Consider the following 12,304-nt stretch of genomic DNA (forward strand, 5'->3'; position numbering starts at 1 on the left):
AGTTGGTCAAGTACAAGAGTGAAGGGAAGGGCATCTCAGGCTGAAGAAGAATATGTGCAAAGGCACAGAGGCAAGATTCAGTGCAGTGAGTTTTGGGGGATGCAAGTAATTTACTTCCTAGGCTGTTTGTAGGAAAGTGATGTGGGTTGAAGCTGAAGGGAAAAAGTGTCAGGTGAAGAAGGGCGTTGCACACCGTGTCAAGACATTTTACCCCAAAGGCAGTGGGAAGCCACTGAACAGTTTTAAGTAGAAGACAGTTGTGATTGTGTCTGAATTTTAGAAGCTCTTTTCTGCTAGTAATAGGGAAGAGAGCTTGGGAGAGACAAAGGTGAGAGCCCAGCTTTAACACTGACCCCATTGCCTTCCCACCTGTCTTTATTGTTCCATTCTCTCTATAAAATGTATCTATCTTAATAGCTCTTCACTGACGTATCCAACCTGATTTTCTGCCACTCTCCAACTTTAGTCAGGTTGACTCAACTTATTCAAACAGACCTACTCATTTGTGTCTTCTTTATTCAACAAACATTTAGTAAATGCCTATTGCATACCAGCCACAGCGCTTGGCATGGGGGAACCAAGGATGAATGAGATACTGAACCTGCCTTTAAGGGGCTCACAGACCAGTAGAGAGATACCATGGAGACACATTGTTACTATAAAGTATGATGATGGCTGTGGGGTGGGATAAATATAGAGTACCCTGGGTGCAAAAAGAAGACAGGCTTGGCTATGAGAAGCCCTTCTCCTTCTCTGCTAAATCCTACCCATCCTCAGGCTCCTGCCTATATTCTTTATAGAGGCAGGGTAGTTTAATGGGTTGTTGCTTGGGCTCTGAAGCCTGCCAACAGGGTTTTAATCCTGGTTCTGCCACTTACTAGCCATGTGACTTTGGCCAGAAATTCTTTGTACCTCAGTTTCTTCATCTGTAAAATGGGAATGATGGCTGCATCAACTTCATAGGGTTATTGTGAGGATTAAAGGGGATAGCATGCATAAAATCCTTTAGAACAATCTTTGTCATGTGCAAAATATTTAATAATTATTAGCTACTATTATTCTCAGTTTTACTCCTTTTCTTCAGCATCTATATCATATCAAGAAATTGTAACCCCTAATTATCTATTAGTTTGTTGCTTGCCCCATCTTACGTATTGTCATGTTATTTCTCTCAAGAATGATTTTATTCTTCTTTGAGACAAAATACATTATATATTTATCTGTACTTTTGGGATACTTACAGTATTGGATATGTATTATGGTGATCAGCCATCCCAGTTTTCCCAGATCTGAGGGGATTTCTGGGACACAGGAATTTCTATGCTAAAACCAGGAAAGTCCTGGGCAAACTGGGACAAATTGATCACCTTACATGTAGTAGACACTTCAGTTTGGCTTTTTATTTATCTCTTATTGGTCCCAAACCTAATTTGCTAGCAAGCTCACTTTGACTTTGCCACAAATTTTTATTTATTGTCTACAGAATGTAAAGTTACAATCTCTAGGGGTTTTGGGGAGCAGGGGTGGGGAGAATCCTGAGATTCTCTAGGATTTAAGGTGGACAATTTGAGGGATTCCTAAAATACCTCTCTCCCATCAGCTGTGGGCATATGGACTAGAAATTGTGGGACTAGAAATCCCACAAGAGCTTTCTTTAACCTGACCCACAGCCCTAGAGGTCTACCCTTGCCTGTCATTCCCCTTGTCTCCCTGCATGTCTCTCATGAGTGAATGGCTTCCTTCATCTGCTTTCCAGAATTGCCGTACCCTGGTTTAACCCAGTGGCAGAGCTCCTTCCCTCATATGAAGCTGCTGTTTTTCCATGAATTTCCTAGTTGGGGCCAAGTGATTTTTCCTCTTTTTCAACCCTGTCTTGGAAGCACTGGGACAATGTAAATGACTTTTTCTCTTTTTCAACGCGGTCTCACCAGCATTGGAACGATGTTTACCTTGGGAAGTTGCTTTTCAAGCAGCATTCCTTATGGATCCCCTGGGGCCTCTCTCCAAATTTCTAGAAGCCAAGACAAGTGTTTGCCTGCCCATCTTCCCCAGTCCTATACCAGTACAATCAAGAGGCTGGCTCCACAGCCTCTGAAAGTTTCAACCCTAGAGTCTCAGTTTCCTAGGGCTGTCGTAACAAAGCACCACGAGACCGTGACTTCGATAACAACAACTTCTTTTCTCACAGTTCTGGAAGCTAGACATTTGAGATCAAAGTGTCATCAGAGTTAGTTCTTTCTGTGGAATATGAGGGAGAAATCTGCCCTATGCCTTTTTCTCAACTTTTAGTAGTTTTCTGGCAGTCTTTTGCATTCTTAGCCTTGTATACACATCTCCCACTTTCTTCGTTCATCTTCACATGGCATTCTCCCTGTGTGCATGTCTGTCTCTTCACATGGCATTTTTTTTTTTTTAAATAGGGACACCAGTCATATTGGATTAGGGATCTATCCTACTATAGCGTGACTTGAACTTAACGTAACTAATTACATCTACAATTATCCTGTTTCCAAGGAAGGTCACATTCCGAGATATTGGGAACATGTGAATTTGAGTGGGGGGTACAATTCAGTCCATAGCACCCAGGTCTTCAAGTGAGTCCAAAACACTCCTTACAGACTCGGAGACCCTGTCTCCATAAGCAAAACAAAGCACCAGAGAGTCATTGCTCACGAATCCATTTCAATTCTCCGCTCACTTTGTGTTTGATACTGACTGCTCTGCTTGTTCCCTACTCTAGAGTTTTGTGCCAACTCTAGGGATACTAAGAAATATATGTACACCTGAGTCACCAGCTGTAAGTCAGGACATATCAGGAGACTTTCAAAATGAGAAGCCTGCTGAGGAAAAGTTGTATCTGTGGCAAATAATGTAGTAACTATTCTAAAGGCAGTGGCTCCCATCCTGATGAATAATAATTACAAGTTGGTTGCCTTTTAAAATGCTCTGGAGAATACCATGGTGTGTACAGACAGGGGGTTGGACAACTGTGTGTGCATGTGTGTGCATGCGGTAGCTTATGATAAACAAAATCAACAGACTCCTCCCCAACCTTCCTGCAAACTTTCCCTGGGCCCGCAGGGAGTAGCCTGCATCTCCTCCCTCTGACTGTGGCTGCTGCCTTTTGTCAGCTCCCTAGAGTTGCTGATCCCTTCCCCTCCAAAGAAATAGCTCTGTTCCAAAAAGATAAACACCAGTAGTTACAGGGAACTTGAGGAGAAAAGCAAAGCGAGTCTCCCAGTTAGTGTTTTTCTGGTGTTCTCACATAGAAATACAGACTGTCTTTGTGGGTGTGCTATTTCTGATCCTGACAGTTACAGCCTGAGATGTGAGGGCAGCGATGGGTTTTCTTGAAGGTAGGGGATTGGGAGCAGCTGGGGTATGGAGGTTCTCTAGGCTCTCTCCACTTCTTTCCAGGGACACTGCACCTCTGAGAAATCCCAGGGGTGGATGAGGCACCTCGCTGGTGCCCGCCTGTGCGGAGCAGCCAGGCAGGCTGCTAGCTTGCTGAGAGGCGGCGTGCCAGCTCCGCAAACTGCGCCTCAGTGCCAGATTAGGGAGCTGTCGGCTCAGCGCCCACGCCCCTCCATTCAGCTCGGGGGAGCCCCAGGGTGGGCTGCTGGAAGTCGCGACTGCAACTTGACTTTGCCTCACTGTTGTTGCTGGCAGAATACGTACACCAATGCGGACAAGCTCCTAGAAGCAGCGGAGCAGTTGGCTCAGACGGGGGAATGTGACCCGGAGGAGATCTACAAGGCAGCTCGACACCTGGAGGTGCGCATCCAAGACTTCGTGCGCAGGGTGGAGCAGCGGAAGCTTCTCCTGGACATGTCTGTCTCCTTCCACACACACACCAAAGAGGTAAGGGGAGCTAGTGGAGAGAGGGCATTCGGTCCTGCCAGGGTTAGGTCGGCTTCCTAGTAAAATGGCCCTGAAGGTCTGACCAGAGTCCTGGGTAGTCTGGAGGTTACTAACTTCCTAACTTTGGTAATATTAACAATTCGTTCCTGATAGCCTGCATTTAGGTCTCTCAGAATGGGGCAAAATTTCCTCCCATAATATCTAGTGAGGAAAGGGGGTCATGGAGACAGGGGATTTTGGGGGCATCTACTAGAGCATGCAATCTGCAGCTGGAGAAATGTGGGAATCCCTGATATAGCAATAGTCATTGCAAGAAGAAATGTAAGAGGATCACAGACTCTCTTCCTACTCCACACCCAATTTCTCTTGGTCGCTCTTTCCTGTCAGAAATGAGAGTCCTACAGAACTTTGATCAGGTATCTTTGCTACCAGCAAGGAACATGTAGAGTTTACAGTTGTGTTTTTTCTGTGTTTTTATTTTTTTTAACAGGGGATTTAATCTTCTTAATGAGGTCTGTGTCAGGGTGATATTAAAGTTGGTCCTCACTGTGCCTGAATGTGGAGTGACACGCATTGAGAGAAGTGGGACTGAGATGCCCTCCACCAAGGAAGCTGGCTGGGCTTGAAACCCAGCCTGAATAATTCACCAAGTGGAGAAAGGAAAAGGAAGGATAGATTATGTCAAGCTGCTGCAAGAGCAGAGGGGCCCCATAGAGAGGAGGATGGTTGCAAACTTATGATTGCTTTTCATTTCTGATTAACATGGGACATGCTGAAATTGAATAAGTGGCCAGTAAGGAGGCCCATTTAGCATCATCTGTAATAACACCCTTGGCGGATGAACTCATTAGGTGTATGCATGCTTGTGCCCCTCCCAGGAATTCCCTTTAATAGAGTATTAATTAAAGTTTGATTGCTGCCCAGGGAAAAAAAAGTAGCCCTACTTAATTAAGTTGAATTTTAATATTGGGAATGCATTAAGAATCTTGGTTGTTACGGCCTTTTCTGACACCGAGGGAATGAATGCAAACCATTGCAGTGCCTATCAGAGAAAAACATGAAAAGATAATGTTCTCTCAACTGAGATTCCCCAGGCAGATGAAGGGCTGGCAAGCTCCCTGAGGCTGGATTTGCTTCCTCTCTGCAGGACCTGCAGCCACTCTCTGATGAGTGTCTATAAAGCAAGGGGATTAGCATTAATCCAGGGTTTCCTGCCTGGTTCTCTGCTTGGTAGTGGCTCACCCAATTGTTAATGAAAGTCTCAGAATCCAAAGGCATGTGTATTCCCTTTTACTTATGAGCCTGTGGGTGATAGAATGGAGTATGAACGAACAGGAGTCATGTTCCTCATGAGGGCTGTGGCGGTGCTGGCTGCATGGAGAAGTGGTGGACCAGGGTCAGTTTCCATGGAACTACCACTCCCAAAAGAGTGACCATGGCTCTCAGGAATTCCTCTAGCTACATCTCCCACCTTCTATACACAGAGCTAGAAGGCTGGGATTCTAGACCAGACTCTGCTGCTAAAGAACCATATGAGCTTGTGCAAGTCACTATGTCCCTGGCCTTGGGTTTCCTTATCTATAAAATTATGCAGTTGGAGTTGGTGGCTCTAAGGCCCCTTAAAGTTCTAATGTGAATCCAAGATTCCATTCTTCTTCTCGTCTTCTTTATTTGCTGTTGATAATGATAATAAATAATAATAATAATAATAATTAAACTGAAGTAGTATAGGTGATTTACCGAGCCTAAGATTTGATTTATTGTAAGCTCTCAAAATACATTACATGCGTTTTTTAATGGACACCTATTACTTGCCAGACACATATACCATCTCATGTAACCTTCATGATAATCTTATGGTATAGATTTTATTAAACACGTTTTTAAATGAGGAGACTAAGCCTCAGAAAATAACTTTTCTAAGGTTACAGACTTTCTCAGTAGAACAGCAGAGATTTTACCTGTCTTCCTATGACCTACACTCTTGTTTTTTTCTTTTCTATCTCCTTTGTTCTTCCTTCTCCTTACTTTTATTTTTCTGTTTTACATTTCTAAACCCCAAATCAGGGGCTTAATGGGTAGGACAGATCTTGGCTGAGAAATACACAGTGTTGCCAGGATTGGAGGTGTGGGAGACAGGAATAGTCAGGGAGTTATTGACTATTGTTTTCCCGGATATCTCTCACATCTTGCTAAGCTTGGTCCTGTTTGAACCTGAGACTTGTTTCCTCACTGGAACTCAGCTATAAAGTCACATTCATGTGAAATACTACTAGAAGGAATGGTGTGATACAGGGGCCAGGTGAAGAAAGAGAAAGAACTGAAATTTATTTAGCACAAACTATGTGCTAGGCTATCTAGCTATCTAGTTCGTAGCCATGACAATTCTCGTTTTTTAAAATTCCAGTTTTACAAATGGGAAAACCAAAGTTCAGAAAAATTAATAATTTGCCCATAATTTTATAGCTAGGTTGTAGTAACTACAGAAATTGACCCCAGGTCTTTCTGACTCTAACGGCCATGCTTTTTTCTCCTTTGCCACAAAGACTTTTATATACAGGCTAATAAACAGAGACTTGAATGAATTTTTTTTTTCCATCAGAGAATTCATTCAAACAGAAGGCTATCAGGAAATTGCATAGTCTCTTTCTCCTCAGTCCCAAAAAATGAGAGAAATTTGGAGCAGCCCTGCCTGGATACAAAGGGGTTTGTGGTTGTGAGGCTCATTCTATTCAAGACATCTACAACTCTCTGATCATACAGATTTGATTTTATTTTTCAGGATGGACAGAAAAGCAACATTTTGAGTGACTGTCACAGAGGAGCTGTTCCCAGGGGACATGCAGTGGGACTTTGTATCTGCATGTTCCCTCTTGGTCAATTTCCCATCCAAATCAGTCTGTGTGAGGTCCCCTTTAAGTGATTTGCAAGGCAGCGTAGAAAATAAGGTGTGTGTGTATGTATACATGCACATACATGTATATGTGTACACATGCACATATATGTGTACACACACATGCAAATGTTCCCACACACTAAGTACAGCAAGATCTTGGATGCCAGGTAGGTTTGATTTCCAGATCTTTTTTTTTTTTTTTTTAATGCTTCATACCTTTGGGAGAATTGCTCTTAATCTCTGCTACTTTGTAATAATTACGAGGATGACTATTACAAAATAAAGTAGTACAATACTAGCACTCATTTTTTCCTAGTAGGAAACTTCCTCCCACATTTTTCTTAGTGTTTCTTTAAAGTAGGCTTAATAAGAAACTTAAAGCTCAACTTAGACATTATTTATTTTTCCTTGAACTTCTTCCCGGGTGCTTGCAACTTTCACCCAGACAAGAGCAGAGCGCTGTATGTACCTCCATCAGTGGTGCCATGGTCACACTGAGCTGTGATTCTCTCCTTCACTAAATTGGGAGTGCTCATATGTATAATACACATGTGACATTAGATATGTAGATACAGATAATACTGTGTCTGATACATAGAGGTGCTGACTAAATATTGAATAAATGGGTTTACTTGACAATGGGAAGCCAGTCTCTGCTAACAAAAGTAAAAGAAAAAGAAGAAGAAAAATGAGAGAAGAATCCCTTCAATTACATTTTAATCTATTGCAGTGCTTTGATTTGAGCTCTCTAGATATTGTAAATATGGGGGGCTGGGTGGGGTATCTAACTTGCTGATGGGAGCTTTCCTTCAGGACCTATATATAGCAGGCAGAAATGGATTATTAGGGGGGCAGAAATGAGCGTCCTTAAATGGTCTCATGAAAGAACTCCTGTGGTTTGATTTTTCCGTACTCTGTTTAATACCTCTCAAGACTCATCACCTCTCAAACATCACTAACTATGGGTCCTATGTGTTCCTGAGTTCATTCACTCTTGACTCCTTCCTCTTGACTCTATAGGCAAAGTTCTGGCTTTTTATTCAGGAGAGGATTAGTAGTCTGTTAGGAAATTTGAGGTGCCGTGGTTGCTTTTCCCTCTTACTGTGAGTAGAGTGAATAGAAGGAAAATCTGCTCAGCATTGCTAAAGTGGCCTTCGGTACTGCTGATAAATATCGTTGTAAATCATTTCTGCCTCATTATGGCTATCTTCTTCCTTCTTTCTTTCCTTCCTCCATTTCTTCCTTCCTATAATAATTTGCAGAGTTTCTGCCTTGGTGCCAATTTCTAACAGAATGTTATCATAGTCTATAATTTTCATGGAATGAAAGCCCCTTTTGCAGGAGATTTCTAAGTGGGAACTGAATGTCCACCTTCATAAATGATTTAACCTAGACTTCCTATGACTCCCCAGGCTAAAGTTCATAATTTTGCTTTTGCCATATTTCCACATCAAAAGATTTACTCTAATTAGGATCAGAGAGGAAACAGGAGGAAGATATAAAAAGATAACCTCCAGGCTCATTTCTTCTGCAAATTCAAGTCTGCTTAATCCTACTGGCCTCATGAATTCTTTATTTATTGTAGGAACCTAGAGGGTTAAAAATGTCTAACTATTTCATCACAGTGTTAGCCATAATCTTGAATAATTAGAGACCATCTAAATGTTTCACACTGGGTGATTTCGTTAAACAAATCATAGTGCATTTATATAGTAAAATATTACACAGTCATTCTAAATCACATTGCCAAAGATCATTAATGACATGAGGAAGAGCTTGTGGTATAATTATAAAAACTGTATATCCAATACAACACAATTTCAATAACACATATAGAATAAGTACCAGAAGTAAATATACCAAGAATTTAAGAATGTTATGGGAGATTTAATTTTTTGGCTTTTTTGTTTGTTTGTTTTGCAAGATTTCTTCAATGACATTTTAAATTTATAATCAGGAACAATCCAATAAATGTTATTTTTCAAAAGCAGAACTATTCATCCCTACTTATACAGAAGAGTTACTCAAAAAAGAAAGGCGACAAACATGTACTTGGGACTTTCTTATACATCCAGAGCCTCCACTACTAGTACAAATTGTGCTGAACTTAAATACATTCTTTTTGCCTAGAGCCAAGAGGGCAGCCAGCTTTGTTTTCTGGCCTGGAGAGCTAGGGCAAGTTTGGGAGAAGCATTGACCCAAGTCCTCATTCTTTTTTTCCAGGAACATGGCATTTGTAGCACCTGCCCTGTAGAAATTGTCATCACAGAATTCTCTTTCCTTGCTGTGTTTCCATGGAAATGCTGCAGTCACTGGGCTTTCAAAATATCCATTTTTAGATATTTTTGTTGTATAAATATAAGTCAAGTTAAATAAGGAATGTGGCCAAAGTAACCAACCTCTGCTCTTTATTAGACAGCTTAATTAAATACCCATTTCTATTTGTTTCACCTTGTGGAATCATTCTGCCACACCATTTCCTACTCAAATAGGTACAAACACACCACAGACACTCCTATATACACATGTTCCTCTACCCACCAACTCTGGAACCAAAACTAAATTGGTCTTCAAGAGGGGTGATGGCTTTAAGAACAAAAATAGCCTCATCCTCTGTTTCACTTGCTGTACTGTTGTACTATTTATTTAAGAAATGAGCAGGTGATTGATGCCCAGGAAAAATTATCTTTTCAAAATGAGGGAAGAGGAGGTTCACCATGTGGATATGGTGTGCCTTTCAACATCCTTAAGGATTGTTGATACCGTTATTGTTAATCAATTGTTGTCAGCACAATGGCTGCCCAAGCTGTGCAAATGGAACAGCCAATCAGCCGGAGAAAGTGAAATAAAATGACCTCTTTCCTTAACCACTCATCCGTGAGCCTCGTTATTTTTCTTACAAACCTCCTAGGCTCTTCCTCTCTTGTCTGCTTCCTTCCTGTCTTTTTCAGTTGCCCCTTTCTCAGGCTGCCCCACTATGCAAGCGGGCGAGGGTCTGTGGGCCGACTCACTGGTTCACTGTTAGAGCTAATCTTATGTAGGGCATGGAAAGGCTCCTTTAACTGTACCCCTATCAAGGTTCTAGAAATTCTCAAATTGGACCCATTCTTTTGGATGTAGGTATTTTTGGTCACAACTACATGTGTTTTCTGTAAGAAAGAATGCACAAAACCATCTACATGTGTATATCAGCATGGAGCAAGCAACCATTGCCAAGAAGAGAGCGGGACCGTAAAAGAAGGATCATAGTACACATACATTTTGATCAAGAAGAGAGGGTCTGGAAATGGCTAAAACATGGGATTTTTTTTTTTTTTTTTTTCTGGGGAGAGGGTGGGTTGATGGAGAAGGTACAGTGCTATAATGTTAAACCTTAGATAAGCAGAAAGGAAAGTGGCTCACCCATGGAAGAGAAACCAATGTGGAAGACAGTGTGGAAAAAAGCACACGTGGTTGCTGCTGCCTCACTCGCTCCATTATTTTACCTAATTAGTTCCAGCAAACATCGGCTTGTAGTAGCTTGACAGAAAAGATTGTTCTGGCTGGATCTCAATGACTGCTTAATAATCAGTAAAGTAGTAGCAGAAGTGTCCCTCTAATTTGGACTTTTTTCAAAGCATGTTTTTCAGGGCTAAATCAGAGGGACATACACAGAGGAAACCTATGGGACACTGAGAGAGCTAGAAAAATTACAGCCTATCATATGGGATATTGACTCTACTCATGGTTTAGTAGCACCAGCTTTTATTTCTATCTACCTTATGGTGCTAAGCCTCAGAGGTGCTTATTCAAAACTGTGAGCTTGCAATTTAAGTTTGCTCCCACCAGGCAGTGACTGTGTGCCCCAGGTCCACAATTTCACCTCTCTCTCTTTACATCTTTTTTCTTTTAGAACTATCAATACTTTTTAGTTTCTAGGCTTTCCTCAGTTATCCTGAGACAAAGTGACAAAAACAGAATAGAGATGCCCAGCCCAATCTAGTATCTTGAAGGACCAAATTCGATGTTGATCTTATACAAACTCCAAAATGAAGGAGTACTTCAAACTTTCCCTCTGCCGTCTAATGGGAACTGGAGATGGCTTGCAGCAAAAGCATCTTTTTTTTTTTTTTTTTTTTTGAAAGACAGAGTCTTGCTCTGTCACCCAGGTGAAGTGCGGTAACACAATCACAGCTCACTGCAGTCTTGACCTGCTGGGAACAAGCAAGCAATTCTCCCGCCTCAGCCTCTGAAGTAGCTGTGGCTACAGGTGTGTGCCAACATGCCCAGCTAATTTTTGTGCTTTTAAAAAAAATTTTTTTATAGAGGCTGGGTCTTACCATGTTGTCTAAGCTAAAAATATCTTTTAAATGTAATAATATGTAGCACTGATACAGTATTGATTATATGTTAGACACTGTTGATAAGTAAGATAGATAATATATTTGTGTATACATACACATATATCAACTTATTTGTAATCTTTATCACAACTCTCTGGGAGGAAAGCACTGTTATTATCCCTATTTTACTGATAAGGAAAGCCAAGGTGCAGAGAGAACAAGTAACTTACCCAAGATTATATAGCTAATATGTGGTAGAACTAGGATTTGAAACTTTTTTTTTTTTTTTTTTTTTGGAGACAGAGTTTTGCTCTGTTCCCCGGGCTGGAGTGCAGTGGCGTGATCTCGGCTCACTGCAGCCTCTGCCTCCTGGGTTCAAGCAATTCCACTGCTTCAGCTTCCTGAGTAGCTGGGATTACAGGCACCTGCCACCATGCCCGGCTAATTTTTGTATTTTTAGTAGAGACGGGGTTTCTCCATGTTGGCCAGGCTGATTTCAAATTCCTGACCTCAGGTGATCTGCCCACCTTGGCCTCCCAAAGTGTTGGGATTACAGGTGTGAACCACTGTACCCAGCCCCTGAAACTCTTAAAGACTATGCTACACTGCCTCTCTGTACAATAATTTTTCAGAGAATCCATCTTCTCTTCCCTAAAGACTTAAATACACTTAGAAAATGTGTTTTCTCTCTAGACAAAACTACAGCCAGAAAATATGAAGTGACATTAAGCTATCATTATCAATATCCTATACTTCCTGGTTTTATGCTGATTTGAAATTAGCATATTCTCACTTACAGCAACATGTATCCCAGATTATATGGTCTGGAAAATTTGTTTGGTGTTTTATTTGGAAAGGAAATAAACTGAACTAATTACAACCAGATTTGCAAGCTGATAAATGTGAGGGTTGCTGAATAATAATTTGCATTCCCTGTAGCAATCAGCATAATGCTATAGGCTTAATACTGCTATAAGTTTATTTAAAGCATTAATAATAAGGAAATAGTTCAGTCCTCACAGTCTTTGAAGTGAGCAGGGCAAATCTTGTTCTTCCCATTTTGTAGATAAGGAAACTAAGACTCAGGAGGTTACTCACCTGTACAAAAAGGACATTCTTTACACTTTCTTATTCACAGCCTCTAAAACTTATTAATCTTCCTGTTAACCTCTTCTGCAGCATCTAGGGCTTCTCTATCTAAGGAACAAAGAATAACTTGTCCAAA

At 41.2% G+C, this 12,304-nt stretch overlaps 1 protein-coding gene across 24 annotated transcripts in view; it reads left to right on the plus strand.

Annotated features, from left to right (window-relative positions):
* The window catches only part of KALRN (kalirin RhoGEF kinase), a 690,448-nt gene that overhangs the window by 350,817 nt on the left and 327,327 nt on the right, over nucleotides 1–12,304 (plus strand). For all 24 annotated transcript variants that reach the window (XM_031662269.1, XM_031662306.1, XM_031662320.1 and 21 more), the window contains one exon: nucleotides 3,670–3,861. In XM_031662269.1, the coding sequence (XP_031518129.1) occupies nucleotides 3,670–3,861 (192 nt within the window). The remainder of the gene's footprint in view (nucleotides 1–3,669; nucleotides 3,862–12,304) is intronic.

This window comes from Papio anubis, chromosome 2 (assembly GCF_008728515.1).
Source record: "Papio anubis isolate 15944 chromosome 2, Panubis1.0, whole genome shotgun sequence".
Classification (NCBI taxonomy): Eukaryota; Metazoa; Chordata; class Mammalia; order Primates; family Cercopithecidae; genus Papio; species Papio anubis.